The 21,261-nt window shown below is 48.2% G+C and overlaps 1 protein-coding gene across 1 annotated transcript in view; it reads right to left on the reverse strand.

Annotated features, from left to right (window-relative positions):
- Positions 1-21,261, reverse strand: part of BMP7 (bone morphogenetic protein 7) — a gene marked incomplete at its 5' end in the record, with an annotated part of 46,700 nt that overhangs the window by 12,813 nt on the left and 12,626 nt on the right. Inside the window, one exon of the mRNA XM_082491254.1 lies at positions 8,851-9,043. Coding sequence (XP_082347380.1) covers positions 8,851-9,043 — 193 coding nt within the window. The remainder of the gene's footprint in view (positions 1-8,850; positions 9,044-21,261) is intronic.

Consider the following 21,261-nt stretch of genomic DNA (forward strand, 5'->3'; position numbering starts at 1 on the left):
CCCTTCCCTGTTTACAACACACTGAACAAAACGCATCCCAGAGGGGCCAGGGACGAGGGAGTAATACGGATTGGCCCGTTCCAATGGCTGAGTCCAAGTTTCCAGAAGTGAAGGGTTTTTATATTCACATACTGCATCATTTAAGCATGGTCCCTGACTGGAACTCATGATTCACACAAGGTTTAGTTAATAGGGCCTTGGCTTGCTTGGGTTTTCTCCCTTGTAGTTTGCAGGTTGAAGATAATAGCAATAATGATAACTCTTTTTGTTTTTAGCTACTGCTTGACTGCAGTATTATTACTCAGAAAAACCAGCCTTTAAGCTTCCCATGCTGACATGATGCAATCAGGGTAACCAGACAACATGAGGCATCGAGTACCAGGGTGAGTCAGTCTGGGAAATTGTATAATGCGTTTGTTTTCCTGTAGTTACAGCAATGTGCAAACAATAGGCCTGGAGGGGAAGCCCGAAGTGAGAGATCAAAGGGACCCACTAAAGGGAAATGTCCTTCCCACACACACTTGGAACATTTGGACCCAAAAAGGCCCCATGTCAGATGCACTGGAGAAGTTCAAGCACTCCTGGATTAGCGCTTTCCACTCTGGCCCACCAGATGCAAAACCTGACTGCTGTTGCAGGCAGAGGCTCCTGAGATTGTAGCGCCTGTTCTGATGAAAAGAAACCTCTTGTTCTTTTAAAAAGGACGACTCCCTTTAAGTTAAATGCCCTGCTCTCCAAAGGCTCATGGCAAACAGCGTTAAATCACCAGCTAATAGACAGCAAGCCCTTTAGACATCATTGTTGGACAAGACATGATAAACACGGCAAAGGAATGTTATTTTGCTTAGACTTAAACAAAATTTGCTCTGAGGGCTCCTGTCTAATGAGTTGTCATATGAGACAGTGTTAGTTAAGTCTAACTAATGTGGCTGGTTTGGGTTTTAGGTTTGAGATAAAGATCTAAGCACAAAGGGAAAAGGTTCCCCCTGCACATCTCGCCCTCTGCTACCTTACCCACCAACTGTGCGCACATTTAGAGCGTTCTCGGAGCAACGTGAATAATGGCTCTGCAGCCAGGAGGCAGAGAAGCGTGTTGGTTCCTTGGCCCTGCATTCAGTCCCTTCACTTGAGAACGTCAGAGCGTGTGAGAGACTGTACTGAACCTCCTACGAGACCAAGAGATAGGAAAAGGCACATGATCCTCATTTTACAGAAAATTAAGCTGGGACATGGAAAAGTTAATGTCTAGATTAGAGTTACATAAATGATGAAGTCTGGATCCAGACCACAAGTATGTTTTGTTGAGACCACATCAAAATGGCTCAGCGTTCAAAGTACTTACATCAGCGGGAGTGTCAAAGCTTTTAGCAATGATAAAACTCGGGGCTTTCGGCTCAGTTTTCTCGAGCATTTGACTGTCGATGGAGCCCAAGATGAGGACAGGAGGTTGGCACTTGTCTACTGATCGCTTTGGTAGTGTCTGGTGCTGGATGCCAGAAAGGAGAGGCAACTCCTGTTAGAAACACTCCCCAAAATTTGTCTACAGGTCATAGAACTGCTGTGTGGGCTATGAAACTTCCTTAGTAAACTTGGTGTTTTCTTGAATCAAGGGTGAATAACAAGTATTGCAAAGCGAGGGTGGCCGGGGAGGATGCTCGTGAGATGGTGTCTGGAAAGCAGCCGGAGTTACGGAGGTGGAAGGGCTGAAGCTGCCAAAGGGCTGTGGAGGGCTGGTGGCATGAGTGAGGTAAGAAAAAGAATCGCAGGTGATTAGCGGAAGAGCAAAGGACTGAAAGAAGAAATTAAGGGGGCCAAAATACAGAAAAGGCAAGTAAGAGTATCCTGAAAGAAACAGTGAGGAAGAGAATTGCCACTTTGCGACACGGTAGTTCTAAGATAAGAAAAAAGATTAACAACCATGAAGCTTCACAGAATATAGTATGTATGAGCTCTTTGCCTTTCCTGGGGTATTTTTACAGCCTCTAGGATGCACTTTGATTTGTAGCCATAAGTGTTAGCAGCGTATCCACAAATCAGAAGTGCAGCTTCTCTCCCGATCTCCTGCCTTGATGAGTTGGGGCGTGAGGAAGAAGACGGACTAGAAAGAGAGACTCGGAAAATATGAGAGCTGGCAATTCTGCCACAGCAAGAGAGAACAGGAGATGAAACTCTGCAGTTGCATACTATAATGGCATATAAGGTCTATGCAGCTGTAGGGTGGCCCTCTCACCAAACAGCACCTGCTTTTGCGTCCGTTTTCTTCACGCGCTTCCCCCATCCCCCTCGTCAGCTCTGTCACTTGAAGCTGCTGGCTGACAAGCGGCAGTAAACACTAACGAGCACTTCCAAACGGATACAGATCAATGGGAAGAAGGAGAGGCAGCGGGAGAGAAGGTGACTCTCAGCAACCTTCATTACCCTGCAGGCCGAGCTGGTTTCTGTGAGGCGCTGGTGCTCTGAGTGGGGGCAGACTGGGAGCCCTGCCTCACCTGGCCGTGTCCTGCCAGCAGCCAGCCCGGGGCCACTGCCAGCGGGTCCTGCCGTCCCCTGCCCTGCCTTCAGGTGACCTGCCAGCCCCAAGGGCACACCGAGGCCGCCCGGCGCCTGCCCCGCTCTGATCCCTACCTGCTAGTTTGAGGAATTACAGATCTAGCAGCGTTTTAAACACTAACGGTACTGTGACGCCTTGCGACAGACTTTGCTTTACAAATATGGGTGAACCCTCTCGCTTCTGTTTTAAAGTGGGACACACTGGAGGCACAGATATGTTAAATGTCTTATAGACTAGGTAAACCCCAGCCACCGTGCCAGGAGCATAGTCCTGTCCTCGTGAGTGGCATTCTAACGCCAGAGGGGCTGTCTGGGTCACAGGCACGGTGCAGGACAGCAGGGTTACTAACAGGCAGCCCGGGGACGGAGCTGGCACGGGGGGCAACTGACAGGGGCAACTCACTTCCAGGTTTGAGGAGGTGGAGGGAGGAGGAGGCAGAAAGGGCATCCCGGGAGGGTGAGAGCAGATCTGGGGTTAGAAGACATCTGTTTGGATTAAAAAACTGCAGTATCCAGATTCCAGTTTGCTTGGTGTCATTGCTTAGAAGTCGGCTGCAGCTGTCCAAAGACAAGCTTAGGAAAATATTTTTCAGACTTTCCTACTCTGAGAGGGCCCCAGGATCTCCCTGGGCCTCTCCCTGGCACGTTTGCAACACCCTCTGTACACAGACCTGCTGCAGCCCTCCTCCCACACCTTCCCTCCCCGCGCGCCTGGGATCCCGGGATCCTCTGCCCGTCCTTCCCTCTCCCGCCCCGCTGATAAAAACCCTCCCCGCGCTCCCGGGAAAGAGCCGCCAGCCGAAGGCCGCTTGGGGTCTCCTCCAGGTGAAGGGATGGCCGCAGCAGGAACAGTTTGCTGGAGGTGGTTTCCAAGGACTGGCGTGAAAACTGGCTGGGCTGGTAGCGAAACAGATCTGTGTAAAATTTGTTGAATCTTAGGAAAAATTAAATTCACCGTAAAATTTCAGCAGGTTTTTAATTCTGTTTTGCGCGTCTCTCGTAGCCTTGTTCCCTTTCCTGTGTGGTGCTTGGGAAGGGTAAGATGTAGGTTTCAAAGACTGATTAAAAGCGGCAACAGGCGTTTGTTAGAGAGATGCAACACGTTTCCTAAAGACGAAGCCTCTTGTAAAAGCGGTGCTGAGAGAAATGAGGTTATATACATATCTCTGACACTCTAAATACAGCTGTTTCTGTTCAGCATTGAATCCCTGGTCATTAGTGCACGGCTCAGCTGAGCAAGAGCCCACCGGGGTATGCAGAGTGCCTCCTGCGGCTACCCAAGTGCCTGTGAAGGGTTGTGCCTTGCTAAGTGAGTTCAGGGTTTGTCAGAGGTTTTGCAGGCTGCCGTGGCTTTCAGGAATGGTCTGAACGCGATTAACTAGATGCAGCTCTGTTCTCGGAGAGCTACAGGGTTTCCATGCTAAAGTGCCCTTGCTACTGCGCCCGAGAGCATATCTGGATGAGTACAGTTATCAACTGATTTGCACCCCCAAAAAAAATCACAGCTACTGTCAGTACCTTTCTAGATGCTGTTAGTACTCGCAGATACCGTCATGGTTAGCAGCGTACCCGCAACGTTAACACAAACTATACCCTTCTTTGCTGCCCCATCCCTAGAACGATCACGCTGGTACTTTAAAAAGCTGCAAAAAGAAGGCACATCTGCTTCGTGGGTTGGGTGGGCCTGAGCCTTTCTTAGTTACTAGAATTACATGTTTCAAACCACAACATGGAAGCAGACTCCAGTGAACGGGAGAAAGGGGTCCGGAGAGGGGCTCAGGTTTGATCTGGGTGCAGAAGTGGCAGAATTTGAAGCACAAACTAAAGCGTTCCAGCTGCGAGTCAAACCCAGGAATGCGTCCTGCAAGATCTTATTTTTCTGTAGGGCTGGTAACACGAGCATTCAAATCATGGACTGCCTTTGAAGCCTGTGAAACCCATAATGGCCACAAAGAGAACGTGTAGCAACTACATTTCAACTACCAAAGGCCGGTCAAGTACCTGGCTTTATTCTCCCCAGTAACAAAACTCCCATCGACTTCAAAGGGGTTGGGGCTTTACTCCACAGTGCGAGTGCTGGGTCCGACGAAACCGGAGATGTAACTCCGGGACGAGGTATTTTAGCTTCTGAAGGTGCAGACAGATGGTCAGGATGGAGCTCTGCTGTTGAGGGAAGCTATACAGTCTGCCTTTTTTCTGCAGCTTCATGTTAATAAATTGAGGACGATGTCCCGACTGATAATCTGCCCCAGATCTGCGTGGGTACTTTTTGAAAATACACAAGTTCCTATCAATTGCAGCAGGAGTTAGGTATCCAACCTGCTTAGCCGCTGTTAGAAATCCCACTACGTACCCGCGTGTCTCTTCAGCACTTCTGTCCCTTTGAAATTCTTGCTTTGACCATTGCTTACAACAACAGTGGAGAGTTTGAGGGCAATGGATATTTCTTTTGCAAAATAGTTCACAAACTAGTTCATTATTCCACTGTAAAGGTATCAAAGCCCATTTTTCTCAGGTTCATATCCGTAAGCTCTACTTAGACACCTTCCCTGCTTAAGGGCCGGAGATAAACGGCCTTCGACACCCTGCAGCAAGCCTTGTGCCCCGTGATGTGCGCTCCCTAGCGCTGGAGTCTGCTTCGCTTTCCCACAGCACCCAGGAGGGAGGAGACGGGGGCTTGAGCAGCACCCGGCTCCCTGATGGTGACCTTTAGTTCCCCCTAGCAGGGTTTGTGACCACAAACAGGGACTTGTCCTGCTGCTCAGCACCCTTCTCAAACCAGTCCCTGGCTTTATAAAGCTCTTTTCCCAGGCGTTTGGGTGAGTGAACCATGAAGACCAAACAGAAGTTGGACATGAGTCACTGGACTTTAAGTTATGCACACAAAAGCTTTGAGACATGTTATATTAGTCAAAACATCAACTGTTTTCATAGTGTTTGTGATATTAGGAACATTTTTGTTCATGAATGTACTTGTTTGCTTAAAGCGAATAACTGATGGTTTGTGCCTAAAGAATGCTGTACGTGCCTTTTTATGACGGAGATGTTGCCAGTTTGAAAAGCTTACCTTGCAATGAATTCATAGATTTGGAAAGGCCAGAAAGAACATTTGATCATTTAGTCTGGTTTCCTATAAACACCTGTAATAATATCTCCAGTTTGACAGAGAGAGATAATTTCTATTAGTCAAAGTCCAGAGCGGCATTCCCTCTGCTACAAAGGACGGAGCTGGGCTCTCGTTTTCACTGCCAAGGTTGTTAAGGCGTCTCTCTGCCCACGACTCAGCAGGGGGATGGAGGAGAGCTTCCACCCTGTGTTCAAACATGGGTACTTTTGAGGGGCGGGATTCCAGAAAGAGTCTGCCCTGAGCGCAGCTGTTGGCCTGGGAAGACCTATGCCTGTATCTTTCACCAACAAGGAACTGCAGACGAGAGATGTTGCTGGTTAGATACCTGCCAACCTGTCCAAACTCGTAAAGCAAGTCATTAATTGTCGAACTGCTCGTGCTTATGGTTTATTTGAACTGAGGGCACACCATCACACCCTCCAAACTGGAGGCTCATCTGAGGTTTAACTGAAAACCAAGCCTTCAGCCTATCCAATGGTCTCCTCGCCCTCAAAGGGAAGAAATCTCCCGTCAGCCTCAGCTTGGGCTTTTCAGCTGCAAACCGTGCCGGTTCTGCGGCCCTAGAAGCTGTCCCGATACCGGCTGGGTGTCGCTGTGTTACAAAGGAGAGGCGACGCTGCAGCTGCCTCTGGGCAGCCCGGCGCTGAGCTGCTGTGCCTCGGGGCACCTAGACAGGAGGCACCCGATCGCCAGGAGAATACCTGGTGTTCCAGATCCCGAAAGGCAATTCCAGCAATCTCCTGGGAGATCCCACTGCTCCTGTATCACCGCTAAGAGCACAGGGAGAGGGAAAACCAGTTGGGTTTTTGTTGGCCGTTGTACCCGCCGTGCTCTAGGGAGAGGAACCTACAAAGCCAAATGCGAGCAAAGGTTTTCTTGCCTGCGTGGGGGGGAGGCTTTGGCTTTGTTTTGCTCTTGTTGCTAACAACGTCAGATGGGTCTGACTTTCCAGCCTGCTCGGGGTGAGACAAACAGCCAAGGAAGCATCAAAGTGAATGGGTGTTTTTTGATCAACACTGGAGAGAGTTTGTTTTCTTTCTCCACTTGCCCAGTGACACCCTGGCTTGGATGACTGGCCTGTGACAGAGCCGGTTGGAAAATGTCAGTGGAAAAATGCAGAAAAAGAGCAAATATTTTCACGAATGTTAGGGACAATATTTTCACCTTTGGTCAGTCCAAACCACCATGAATATTTTTTCAGGACAAACTGTTCAAAACTCATCATTGCCTGTGCCAAAAATGTATGCAAAAGGTGAATACGCACCAACACTCATTTTAAAAAGTGTTCCTGTGGTGAATATGATGCAGTAAAATTGCATCTAAACTTGCAGCTGGAACATCTGTGTAATTAGGAAGATTGCTCACCTCTTCCAGGCAGCGGTTCGTGTATATGCCTGCCCTTTGCATACATTTTTTCCTTTAGGAATAAGAATTTGTGAAGGAGACGGTTTGCAGAAACGCTTGCTGCTCCACTCATAACCATCCCCAGTGGGTACCCTGCAGCCCTCTCTAAACATAGTCTTAACAAACCTGTGGCTGTATCACCTTAAAATTGAGGTAACAAATGTCACCCTAACTCTGTCAGTAAGATTCCCAGTGAGGAGCTACCTTGCTCATGAGGATCTGCAGGAGAACTTCCCTGGCATCTGATGAGGAAGGACATTTACTCCGAGAGCAGGTTTTTGGCAATTCCCTAATGCCCTGGCACGCTGGTGAGGGCCTCTTCATCTGCCGACACATCTCTTGTTTCTGCTTTTCCCAAGAGTGAAAAGTCATCCCTGCAGGCTTGTACCTAAATAACCTACTCGAGAAAGACAGCAAAGGGAGGCTTCTGTCTCTGGAAGGGCCTCAGATGGAATAAACTGAAATGCTTATGGTGAGCAGGACACCTAATGGGCCCTATGCAGGTTTGCGGCTTGTTGCCTTCTCCTTTAGGAAAGCCTCATTAAAACGTATAGTTTGGATTATCATTGTTTGATAAAAATAGGTTAATATTAGCATAGTCCCCAAACCCTGCAAATAACTGTGTCGTTAGAAACACCAAGAGAACCATAAGCTTTAAGCCATAAAATTAGAATTTCAGATGTGGAAGAAAACACACCAGTGGTTAAATACTTTTACCATACAGCAAAGCTGGTAGAAATTCTCACCATTTAAAAATGTTGATAAGGTTCCCTGTCATATTTCTTTTTTTTTCTGCATTTTTATTAGCTCTCATAAAAATATAAAGCCAGAGTCCTGATTACGCTATTTTTTTCTTACCCTTTTGGACTTTCCCCTCTTTAAATCCCTAGTGTTTCTCTTTTCATAAACCTAAATTAGGGCTGTAGTATTATTACCCCGTATTTAGTAGTCCTAAAGAGTAACTTCTAACTAGCACGTGGCTGTAAATACTTTACACGTAAATAAATGCAATCTCACTTTCGGTAGGATTTGTATGTAAAAGAAATATGTGCAAATGAAACTAAGTGCCTTTGATAAATGGTTTGGGATTGCTGATTAATTGGAACTAAAAACAGATGAGAAAATTGAACATATGTTCTTATTCAAGTTCCCTGGAGGATTTGTCAGGGAGCTTGGCATACATTAATAATTGCTTGGAATGGATTTAATAACTCATCTTGTAGTTTTGAACACACAAAACAATCAGTCAGTATAAAAAGCACGGTGTCATCTGTCTTTGTTAATTAGGGATCTCGAATGCCTTTGGTAATAAGGGCTAGTAATTAAGCTACAATTAGAAAGGAAGCAATTGGATGCGGTTTTGCCACCTCAGGATCCATAAGCAGCAGGAGGAAGAGGGTAGGTCTTCCAGAAATCTTGAAGCGCTCTGAGTGTATCATCTCCTGCCCTAGCACACAGCCAGGCCTGTTGGCTCCTCCGCTACCGACTGCTCCCAGAGACGGGAGCGACAGCGCTGGGGATGCTCCTGGGGGTACGCGGGCGCTCGGGGCACCTTCTCCCCCTGCCCTCGGTGGCTGACCACACATGGCCACTACGTGCCCACTGCATTTGCATCGACTGAGAGTTCGCTGTGCAACCCCGATGCCCAAACCCAGCTCTTCAGACGCCTTGGCTGATGGCGCTGGTATTTCTCAAAGAACAGGATATAACTCTCTGAAGGAACGGACTGTGCTTGCGCTTTCATTGGGATTTCCCTGTGGGTCACTCACCTTCCCGGGTGCTCCTGGAGTACCTGGTAGACACTAATCTGGAACGTTTCATTATCGAAGCGTTCGCGGATGTAATCCTTATATATCCTGAACTCAGCAGCCGTCACCGCTTCCCCCTCTGGGATTCTGGAGAGATCAAACCTGAACTCTCGGTAGTGGCAGCGCTGATGGTGAAACTCTCTGTCATGCTCCACTGAAACAGAAAAACAGCCCATTAGCCACCTGCTTTGTTCCCTTTCCCCTTGCCATCAAACAAGCTCGCGAGTTGCCGCAACAGAAAAGGGCAAGAATATCTGATTGCAGCATCTCGTGCTGTTGTTCGGTTCATTACAGCACGTAGGAAATACATGACACTATCTGGGCTATTATAAGCATATATGTGTTTATCGGACTCTCTTTGAAACAGTTTTGCAGCTGGCTGGTACTGGGTGTGGGTGACCGTTGTGTTTTAATGATTTTTGGCAGCTCCGTGCTTGACAAGTGACTCTGGACATTTGCCACTGATAACGACCAAGCGGCTGTGGGAAGGAGCTGAAAGAAACAGATGGGGCTTTTCAGGGGTGCTGGTTCTTGGCCTGACTCTGCTTCTGAGAATTGCACACGCACACGCATACCCGCACACACAGAAATACACAAATTCCAGTCCTGGAGGCTTTTCGTGCTGGCGACCCACAGCTGGTGCCAGCTGAATTCATCGCAGACCCAGAGCCCCGCTTTGAAGGGTTGAAGAATTCATTTTAAAGCATCTTTAGCGACCAGGGCTGTGAAGCAAATGTTCAAAGCGGGGACCTTCTTCCACCCCCCAACCATGGCCATGAAATAACAAGAAGTGCCAGAGTCCTCCCAAGACAATGTTAGGACAGTGCGTCATCCCACCAAGTGACAGACCTGCTGTCGCCGTGATGGACAGCTGACGGTCTGGTGTAACACTGCTTGTGGCTACTGAAGCTGAGAGACGGTGTTGTGAGAAAACAAAGATTTTGAGACTGTCCTCCATCGAGGGGGAGGTGAGGTGTCGGTGCCCCATCCCCACGCGCGGAGTGAAGCGCCCTTCTTGGAACAAATTCTAAATTAAGTAGACAAGTCAGACAAAGGAAAATGGGGAAGCGGAGGTATAAGGGATGAACTGACCCGCCAGAGGTCACACCCCACGACATTTTAAGAGCTGAGGTTTGAACCAGGGACTTCCCGTATGTCCCAGTCCCGTCGTCTGTCCACTTGACCTCCCTGCAGCTCGACTGCACAATTCAAGTAGTTAGCTCTGAGATTTTCTTGGCAAAGAATGTGTGTCTTTCTACAGGCCTGATTCTCTTCTGGCAGCAGTAAATCCATTGTGTAAATCCATTGACTTAAATGGAATTACTCCTGAAAAAGAGGAGTTTCAAGCCCGAGTCTGGAAAGTGCTATTTAAATTTACAGCGCTGACCAGAACAAATGTATATCAGGACTCGCGAGAGCCTCCCCCGTGGCGGGGATGGAGCGTGGGGAGCCTCCGGGAACCGGGCTGCGTCCAAGCGCTTCCACGGAGCAGGTTCAGCGCTGCTTTGCTGGCCGCGATTCAGCCGCTGGCCACGGGCTCTTCCTCCTCTCGCACGTTCCCTCTGCACGGAGTCCAGGGCTCGCAGTTTGCCGCTGTGTGATTGCTGTTCAGGGAACTACTTCAGAGCTCTTACTAATAGCCGGGATTCGTCTTAGAGCAGCTTTTTAGGTACGAAACCCCTCGACTTTCCAAGGCAAAGGCGATTAAGTTCAGCAAATGGTTTTGTAGGTTGAGCAGTCTCAGCGTGCACTGAATGAACAAAGTCAGAGTTGCACCTCCGGCTGTGACATCTCCTGCAGCCTCAGGACGCGCACTCCGTCAGTCATACCCTGACGTGGGGGAATATTGTGAATATTCACCAGTGTTTATAAAACAGCTGGCAGGCTAAAACCGCCCTGTGAGTGCTAGCAACACTATTAAATTTGCCTCAATCCCTTTCCTCCAAAGTATTCTCAGCAGAGTAAGATATAAGAGTATGATTTCAGTCTCAAAGGAATTTGTCTCCGCCTAAATTATAGAGGGGCGGAAAAATATTTTAATATGGAATAACTCTTTTAACCACAACTATAGAAGAATGAATATTATGTTGTGTGGTTTTAGTTATATTACGGATAACATCACCAGCAGGGTGTATGACGGAGAGGTCGAGCAGTAGGATGTACCAGTGTGATTTGCTTCCCAAGACACAGGGAAGGCTGAACTTTCAAAGGAAGGTGGGTGCACCTTTTCTATGTACTTATGTGATGACAACTACATCAGCCAACACCGGTCTTTAGCTGCAGTTCATACACAAAGTCTGACAACAAACACATGAAGATGAAACTTTTTCGGGCGCCGCTAGAGTTCACAGTGATTCCCGCTGCAGAGTCCTAGCAAAAATGTGTCATATTAGTATGAAAAATTAACGGCCAGGGTCATAAAATAAAGAGCCCCGAAGTTTGAACTTTCCCATGCTTTGCAGATGTTTGGATATAGGGTTTTGGGCCGAGCCATCCTTAGTGTTAAAGCAAACATTCCTGTGGCTATAGTCATTAAGATCATGAAAATATGTGGATATGTAACTGAAGAAAGAATCCCAAGAAAGCCTTCAACTCAGTGTTTATTGTTTTTCCCCTTTTTCTTTGCACTCTGGACCTATCTGCTGACCCAGAAGTAACAAATCCTTTCAGAACTAATTTATGAGAAACACTGACCCTGAATCAACATCTGTTAGATGACTGCAGTAAATCTTATTACATAATTAAACACCAAAATCTATGTTAAAATAACGTTAAGGGTCTGACTTGAACTCATAAAAGCAAGACTCTTCATAATGAAGGCTGAAACCCTATCCTTAATTCATGCTGCTGTGCGTTGGTATTTGTGAACATATGGTACAGTATATGGCATCGTGCACTTTCCGTAGACCCCGGTAATACCTTCAGCACAAGAGCGCGAGGTAAGCAGGGGAGCGCTCAAGAAGTCCGAGTTCCCTGGGTCTGATGCGTGGTAGTCAGACCTTTGCCAATACTGCAACGGGGTTGTTTCCAATTAACTACCTGAGGAGTTTGAACAGTGCGGGGGTGGGGGTGTTTTTTTAAAAAAAAAGCGGAGGGGGGGAGTATTTTAAATGTTCCCTGAAACAGTTGAGAGAATTGCTACAGCTCTCTGACTTCTCCCTTAGATCAATAAAGTCCGTGATCCCTATTGACACAACACACCATAATGAGAACCTTTGGGTCATTCTCGCAGAACTTAATCTCAGCTGTTTGTCAGCCATTGTGTGTTAAGTGCTCCCTTAAAAGTCATCAAGCAACATGAATATTTGCTGGGTATGCTTAATAGCCCTTCTGCCCGAAGAACTTGAACTCATGTTTGTCCCAGGTTCATAGTTCTTACAAATCGCTACTACCCAGAGGCTTTTGGTGAATGGTTTTAGCCCAGTTCCTAATTTCAAACATTGGAAATTCCAGCTCAGACACTGTCACAATCCCAACGCCTTGGCAAGGCGGCTGCTTGGAGAGGAAGCCAAAGCTCTGGATGTGCAATCAAAGGTTATAAAATATGAAAAGGAAGAACACCCTCGAAAAATAATTCTGCTATGGAACAGGCTGTGTGCCTTCGCTGTGGGAAAACAGTGGATTTCCTCTCCTACAGAAACAATCCAAAGTCACTCGCAGGTGATGCATGTGTAAATGCGCCTCTCCTCATTTCTGGAAGCTGTATCGTGTTTTGGAGGCACAACCGCTGTAGACAAATTACAGTCTCATTTAACACGTGGCTCCAAATCTACTGGTGCAAAATAACTCTGGGGCATGGTGTGAGTAGCGTGGCAGCTAATCGTAGCTACAGTAGGTGGGGATCATCAGACGCTCCCTTTGGCGTAATCCTTTGGGAAGGAAAAGGTCAAAACGATGGGACTTGAAAGCTGTAGCATGGAGGCATGGACAACAGATTCATGAGAAAATGCATAGAAGTGTGCAGGACAATTAAGGACAATTAAGGTGACGCAACCAAAACAAGCACATATCTTAGGTTAGTGGTTATCAGTAAATTTGCCACACCTCTGTTGCGAATATGCCAGTAAGCTCAGCATCTTTGAAAGTCTGCCCTTGACTATCTGTCTACAATCTGAATGCTGCACAGACTGCACTCATCTCTCTGATACAGATAGGGCTCTGATCGCTCTGAAGTCTTTTGTCTCTCCAAACCGACTCTGTTGTGGCATCCTGGTGATGCAAGAGGAGGCAGGACGGCGTAGTTGTGCAACAATGGGGGTGGCTAAAAGAAAACATGATGGATAAGTGTGCTCAGATGTGAAGTAGCCAGGTATCAGATCCAAAAATATGGGAAAGCTGGAGATAAAACGTCAACAAATCCCTGGTACTTGTTTGGACATATCCTAAAGTGTACGCTTTTCAGATACAACACTTGAAAACGTTAAGATGCAGGGATGAAAAAGTGTAGTTACTGCTAGAATTCCTAACAATACAGCTGAAACCAGTACCAAAAAAAGGAATGTTGGACAGAAAGTCTTGCGATCCTGGTTTAACACTGCGGGGTACCCAAACTTCTACAGCAAATGGCACATCAGCATAAAGCTGGGAAATCTGAACTGGTCCCATGTTTGGTCATTTTCACAACAAAATATGTTAAGACCAGAAAGAAGAGCCCCAGATATTTTCAGCTACTTTATAAATCACTACCAGTAAGTGAAAAGCCAACCTGAGCTAATTCTGTAAACGCTGGTCGGACCACTGGTTTTGTACTAGGGCTTGACGGTAGGCAAGGCATCATACACGGCCGCAAAGATTATGTTGAGACACAGCTTGCAGTAGTTATCATCTCTCTCTACGCACACCAAAGAAACCGTACCGTTTTAGCCTTAGTACCGAGCGCAGTAGCACAATGTCAATCACGAACTCTGTGTCAAGCAAAGAACCAGCGAATCACAGCAGTAATTTTCCAAGAATGACTGTGTTAAAAAATAATTATTACAGGAGTGTTAAAGAGCTAACCCAAACCCCAGGGAAGTCAACAGAAATATTCCTACTCGTTTCAGTGGATTTCATGGGAGGCCTTACTTTTGCCAATGTACCTACCTAAGTATTTTTATGCTCTGGTTTTCTGAAGATGTAAAAAATCTCTTTTTCACAAGCAAAGTCAACACCAGTTTAATAGATTCTGTGCTCAGGCTGCCAAACTGGGAAAGCTTTGGTAATTCCATACCTCCTCCTCCCTGGCACGTTTGGGTGATGCACTTGGAATATACTTAAAAAACTTAAATTTTCCTTTTAACACTTTCGCCTGATAATATGTTAATTGTTTTTATAAGGCACTTTAAGAGTAGTCGTCTCATTCATTGGAGCCTCACAACAATTAGAGTGCTACTTGTTTCTCATTTGCGATGGAGAGAGCACCAAAAGGAATGTGCAGTAGGGTGTCTGTAACTTCTTTACTCCCAAAAAAGGCCAGAAGGGATTTGCAAAGGACTTTAATCTCAAATAGATTAAAGGTCCTGAATTCCTCAGACTGAGAGATAAGTCAAAGGAAAATAGATTCCAAAAGACAACACCCCCTCGCCTCAGCCCCTCGGCCAGGCGGGGCACTCGGCTGCAGAGCCATCAGCAGTTGCCTGCAAAACCCCTCAGAGATTTGGATGCCAAAAAATATCTGCCACGCTCCGGCATCAAGGTCTAACGGGTTTGCAGAGTCTACCTGTGCCTGCCCGGCCCCAGGGGCTGAGGAAGTCATGTAGGCGACTTCAGTGGGGAGGGAGGTCTTGATCTGCTTTGCCTCTGATAGCTGCAGAAAATGAGCGCGATTTCTTCAGAGGCGGCTGAGGGCCGGCCGGCGTGCCCAGCGAGCCCGCGGATTTTAGCCTTAGCGTTATCACGAAAGGGCAAACTACGCTTTGAGTTACACCGTTTTCACCCAGCAGCACAGAATATTGTTTGAATTTTCCTAGAAAAACGACCTTTAATCCCCTCCCTCGCTGCCCCTAGAGATCCAAGCCCAAACTGCAGAAACTCTCTGCATCGTTTCACTGTGGAGCACAGGATTCCTACAAACCGGCTGCCCTGGGACCACCAGCTCCGCCTGGGGTCCACGAGCCTTTTTAGCCTACGTACGTTACTGCTTTCAAAGGGAAGGTCCGCTCTTCTCTTCACCCTGCTGTCTCCCTGGGGAAATGGGAAAATACTTTTCCCTTTCCCAGATAAGTTTTCAGGTGGATCCCATCCCCGGCCGGCTCCCGGCGGCGCCCCAAGAGCAGCGGTGGCAGGAGGAGGACCGGGGACCTCCCAGCTGGGCGGGAGGGAGGGCAGGGCCACCCCTTGGTCTCGGGGCTTGCAGCCGTTGTGAAACTGCGCTGTAAATTTTCAGGATGCCAAATTTGAGACCTCTTGATGGGATTCTAATTAACAGGCATTAAATGTTCCCTCTATAAATTGCACTCCTTTGTCTCTAAATTGGTGGATAAAACCATGTCACTTATGAAATATGGGCCTTTTCTCCTTATGTTAGGGAGGTTCAAGAAGGAGGAAACCAATTACAGGGGAAGGATCCGGCGGTCTCCGCAGCTGAAAGAGCCCACTGGGCTCAGCGGGATTCCCCATTGAGCAAGAAGCGCAAGGTCAGTCCTTATATTTTTCTGAGGAAAAGGGGGAATAATAATGATTGCAATAATGTCATGCCAGGCCACGGTCTGCTAAGGCGCATGTTTCCCTCCTCATTGTGCTTGACAGCAAAAATTACAGGGGCAGTGGCAGTAAATTTATAATGGCAAGAATTTGGGAATGCGAAGTTCTGTGATTGGTTTTCATTTGCTTCGTCCTCGCGGCTACAAGATTTACATGCTGACATTAGGCAGCTAAAGCAGCAGTTAAAGAAGTATTTGAAGAAAGAGTTAAAGAATATAAATCGGGAGTCCTATAAGTGGGGTAGAGCAAATGTCCTGGGTGGTGCGATGGGATTTTTTTTAATTTTTAAGAGTGATAGAAACAGCTTTTTCACATTGGATCGTTGCAGCTCTCCAACTCATCTAAAGGCTACTGCAGGTTTCTGGAGAAACCTACGGAAAAACAAACGCGCCCTTGATTTTGTTCTGCAAAACAGGCTTGCTAGAAAAATAGTCTGTGGCTCTTCTATAACTCACTAATGCATCCCATCGCCAGGGACTGCTGCCATCCTGCCACTTCTAAAGACACGGCCTGTCCTTCAGCAACAGGCCCGGGACCCCCGGGCACTGGGGGGGCGGTGGGCTCATCTGCTGAAGCCCCGTCCTGGTGGTCTCGTCCCCGGCTGCCCTTTGCCGAAGGGGCTGCTCTGAGCCGAGGCAACGCTCAGCAGAAGGGAATCTGCACCCCGACACTCGGTGCTCATGTGCCCATTTTACAGTCGGGTAAAGGGAGGTGAAGGTGATAAGTTATTTCTCGCATGTTAAGTTCAGTGTGTGGCAGGACAAAGGCCTGCCCTGTCCATGGGTGAAAAGCAGGACTTAATGCATTAACTTCAGATGAGAGGAAAAAAAAGGCTCCATAAATCCTGATCCCCAAACCCAGAGGTTTAGAAACAGGGGGGTTCAAAATTCTTTAGTACTCGCTCTGCAAAGTGACCTTTTTGCTTCAAAAGGGGGGGGGGGAAAGCCCTCTGGAGTTAATATTCTTCCTTTAGCCATCACTTCATTTTTTCAGCTTTCAGCATGAAGGTGGTGTTGCCAGCAAGACCACCTAGCCACAAACCCAGCAGGGAGCTTCCAAAATTCTTCTAAACACTGACTCCTTGTTATAAATTGAAAAGTGGTAATAGCAACAGCGCATATCACATCTGTGCCAGGCTTCGGGCCCGGGAAGGAGCGCTCTCCCTACTGCTGAACACAACTTGGAAAGATCCTTTCAGTCCACACATGTATCAGCATTAGCCATTTCTTTGTCAACAAATCCCTTAATACGTACCCTTTCTATCATGTACAGATGTCCAAAAAATAATGGAATACTGTACTACAAGATTAAACACTTTAATGTCAGCATATGTGTTGCATGACTCCGAACAATGGTATCATTGTGCGTGTACAAACAGCGGGTTGAGGGAAGATGGGTTTAATTATCTCCGAAGCGGCAGCAAGTTCTTCCTGACTAAGTTGAACTTCAGCTAGCAAGGACTGCTCAGGGCAGAAATTGGTATTTCTCTAACAAAATGCCCGGGCCCTTTGTGATGTTCTGCCAGTTGTGGGGTCAGTGCGGTACCCGCCTCAGGCGGCGCGGAGCCACCTGCTTCCCTGGGAGCCGGGACGCCACGGGACGCGGCGGGGGATGAGGATGCTGCGCGGCACCGCATCCTCTCACCCCATGTGTCACCCAGGAGACTTTTAAAAATTCCTTAGGATGGTAGGTGGCAAAGGGGAAAGATAATAGTTGGGCGGGAAAGGACAGAGAGAAGCGTGCACGCTGCCTTCTGCATTTGGAGACATTCCCCTGCCGGGATTTCTTTGCAGGCGCTTTAAGGCAATGCTGGACGGTAAAACTATTTCTTGTTAAAGAACATCCATGAAATATCTGGGCAGGGTATGCACAGGTAATCCATTTTCTTTTCCGAGTGTGCCCTGATCGGTACCCGTTCATGCTGTGGTTTCTCTGCTGAAACCGGAGCCAGACTAGATGAAAGGTATTGTGAAAAATTTACACGTGGGACTGCTCTGTGAACACGAAACTCTCCTAATAGTAAACAGACCGACCGTGGTGTGAATCCTGATGCTGAGTTTGCAGCGTCCGTATGTGTATCTGGGGAAAGCAAAGTTAAATAAGCAGAGGAGAGTTGTGTTTCTTCAGAATACCTTATTCGCAGCCTCAGCACGTGAAACACGGCAGCACATAGAGCCGCAATCCGTCTGCAGCCGCCGTAACGCACTTAGGATTGCTGCGGGATTTGGTGTGTGTGAGGGAATGGAGAAACGGGGGGTGACAGGGGCGGGAAATAAATGGGAGTGAAGTTTGTCCTTTAGACAGACTCCCTCTATTTCTAACTTCATCTCCCAGGAATCCAATACAAGGAAATCTCCTGCAGGGCCTCCCTCAACAGCCTCTCAAATCTTCTGTCTCTTCCCCCCCCTGGACTGGGAAGGGGGGACGCAGCCCAGTGCTGCCCTGGGGATTTGCCCCCAGCAGCTCTCCCTTTCCCAGCACCTTTTGGGGGGGGGGGGGCGTTTTTCCAGAGAGACAGAGAGGCGAGCCGGGAGCCGGGGACTGCGGTGAGGCTGCAACACGCGGCTGTCCGCGGGGCAGGGCTGCCCGAGGCTGGCGCTTACCCCGGACAGACCGCACCGCCGACGCTCCGGGGCTGGTGCCTCTCTCGGTGTATCTGAAAGACGGGGACGCACCTGGTCGGCAGCGCAGAGCCGGGGGCTCCTGCGGGTCCCCGCAGGGCGGTGGGCTGCGCAGGGCAGGCTAAGGCAGCTGCCAGGCTGCCTGCCCACCGAAGGCAATCTTGGCTACGCTCTCCTCGAGAACTGTCCCTGTAGTCTAACTGAGCAGTGAGTACAACGACAGGCAGAAGCCCGTTGTTACTCCTGCTTTCCTTTCCCTCCTGCACCCTAACGCATAGCCTGGAATAACATAGCCGGAGAGCAGAGGCGCGCTGCCGTCTCATACGTCCCCTAAATCCTCTGGATGCAGCTGTGGGAGGTGTGTGGAGATGCGGGAATACCTTTTGCCTTTTCCCTCTTTGAACAGAGATGACCGCTGCGTTACAGCGTGCCCTCTGCTGCGTTACAGCGTGCCCTCTCCGTTTTTGTAACTGGGGGGCAGCGAGGCTGCTTTCCTGGCGCTGTGAAATCCGTGAGGTGTATCCGGCGCGGGCGGCTTCACGGGGAAGCTGTGCCAGCCGCAGGTGTGAACTCCAAGTCACGCATTTTGCCAGTGCATCCAAGGGTCAAGGAGATAGTGGCAGCCTGGGGAGGAGGGGGAGGAATCACAGATGAGGGTCCGGATGGCGGAGGCCGAGGTGGCCGCCACGGCGCAGAAAAGGGTAGTACTGGTCTCGAGGAGAAAGCAGAGTGACGGGTGTCTCAAGGGGGAGGAGGTTGCAGAGCACAAAGAGGGCGAAAAGTTAATGACAATATGGTTCATTGAGAAAAATAATCCCCCAGTCGAACCAGCAGACAAATGGGGCCCAAGGTGCTTCCTGCAACCTGCCCCGAGGCTGGAGGCCTCTCAAAAACCCACTGATGCAAAAACCAGCAGTCGGCCCCGTCTGCTTGTACACATAGCGCTGAGCAAATGCAGCCAAATCCCCAGGCCCAAGGAAGGAGAGACAAGCGGCTGAACAGAGCTGGTCAGAAATAAAGTGTATTCAGCCAGGGAAGATAAGAGGCAGTGCGAGAGACTACTGCAGGGCAGCCTAAAGCGGGCTATTTGGGACGAAACGCAAACTTTGAAAGAAAAAGATCCAGGTCATTCTTGAAAGCTTTCAAGCGTGACACAGTTCTTCAGCTTGGACCAAATTTCATGGCAGGGGAAGACAGGAAAATTTCCCTGGCACATCTTTAGCCAGCTCTAACCTAACCTCACGTAAAGCAAACCACCCGCTAGTGACCGGTGGTCTGGAAGGGTGCTCGTCCTCGGAGGGTGAGGGTGGCAGCGCTGCAGGCTGCCCCGCGCCTCTGAGGCAGTCTGCCCCCACCCGGTGTCTGTACAGGGGAAGGACTAAGCGCCTCTGCGGGGAGCTGGGAGCCCCCAGCACGGGCACCTTGGTCCGCAAGAAGGCGTGCGCAGGGGAGACGCGAAGGAAAAACAAACGGTGATATAGTAACTCTTCAACGCAATGATTTGATCATGCAGAGATGTGACGGCATCAACGTTCCTGTGGTCCAGTAACTACGCTGGGGCAAATTCAGAAGGCTCCAAATGTGCTTGATAAATTAGATACTGTTCATAATAAACAGTTTGAGTCGGTAATGTTGGGAAGGTCACTGCCCAAGTGTCTCTGATGTGTTTATACAAACCAGACAGAAAGGGCTAAACGTCCCACTGATGCCAAGAGAGCGTGTTCGGCCTCCGTTCGCAAGGACGGACTCCTCCGCCTCACACCGCGCCGCTGAGAGAGGATATTGCCTACCGACTTCGTTTCAATTTTTTCCAAACCGCGCTTCCAGAGCATGGAGAACTTTCATAAAGTTGTGCTCATAAACTGATGCTTTTCAAGCTTATATGCTGCTAATTATCTTCTACTACATGGGTTTTTTTTCAAGTTGCCTTCTGTTCCTTATTACTATTGGTGTATTATTATATAGCATAAAGTTCCTTAATACCGCAAAAGATTCAACAACAGTTGCAAAACTGATATAGAAAGAAGGACTGGATTCTGGACTGGTACAGCTGGTTTAAGGTATTTTAGAAGTAAATGAAATCAAATGAGAATTTATAATCCTTCCTGAGGTCTGGATTCCATCAGACTAAACTCATTAGGCATTAAGGTGCAGGTGCAGCTAAATAAAGGATTGTTCTGCTTTCCTTAATACCATAGATTCACATCTTGAGTTCAAAATAAAAGTCTTTGAAAACTACATGTATATATTGTGCATCTGCTGGCAACACTTGAAAGTTCAGCTGATGGAATCTTCAAATGCCTCATTTTTGTCAAAGGAATGTGCCCGTTTCTGCACCGGCCGTGCTAAGGGACACGAGCGGAGAAGTGACTGCACATTGGCCTCTTAAGGCTTATTCATTTCATTCGCACTACACTTCCTTTCATCTACTGAGCAGCTGCCCAAATAAATAACATAAATCTAATTAATCCTCCTTTAATACTGTATTGCCACAACAATACCAGCATCCCCCCGAATATTCCAGAGTGGGTCTACACCTGCACAGGCTCTCTGGGCGGAACACGGCGGGAGTCGCCGGCGCAGGGGATCGAGCCTTTCTTGTGGTTTGCCGTGATAAAAGGAAATAATTCAAGAACCAGTTTTCCAGGTTTGAAACCGTATGTCTTGCTGGATTTCTCAGCCGAAATCCCAGATTCTGGTTTTGTTGAGAAAGTCGTTTGTGGGATATTACAAAATAGCCGGTCGATATCAGACGTGCGGCCATCAGATAAGAATCTCAGCCTTTTACTGTAATCAGCAAAATTTTGACTTGGAATGTATACAGTGCGCGCTGTGCTGTAAGACCGCAATGGGCTGGACCTTTTGAGGTTGTCTACGCAATAGCAAACATCTGCGCCTTTCTGGGTCGGGCGAGTGCCGGGAGATTAGGGGGCAACAAACTATTCAGGGGAAAGGTCCGTCTGCCCTGGAGGGGAAATCCCGGCAAGAGCAGAGCTCGTCTTGCAGCCGTACTGTTAAGGCCATTGCATATTTCTCAGGTGCTCTGTTTGTGGGAGGTCCAGCGATATTA

Source organism: Vanellus vanellus, assembly GCF_965231255.1.
Source record: "Vanellus vanellus genome assembly, chromosome: 15".
Classification (NCBI taxonomy): Eukaryota; Metazoa; Chordata; class Aves; order Charadriiformes; family Charadriidae; genus Vanellus; species Vanellus vanellus.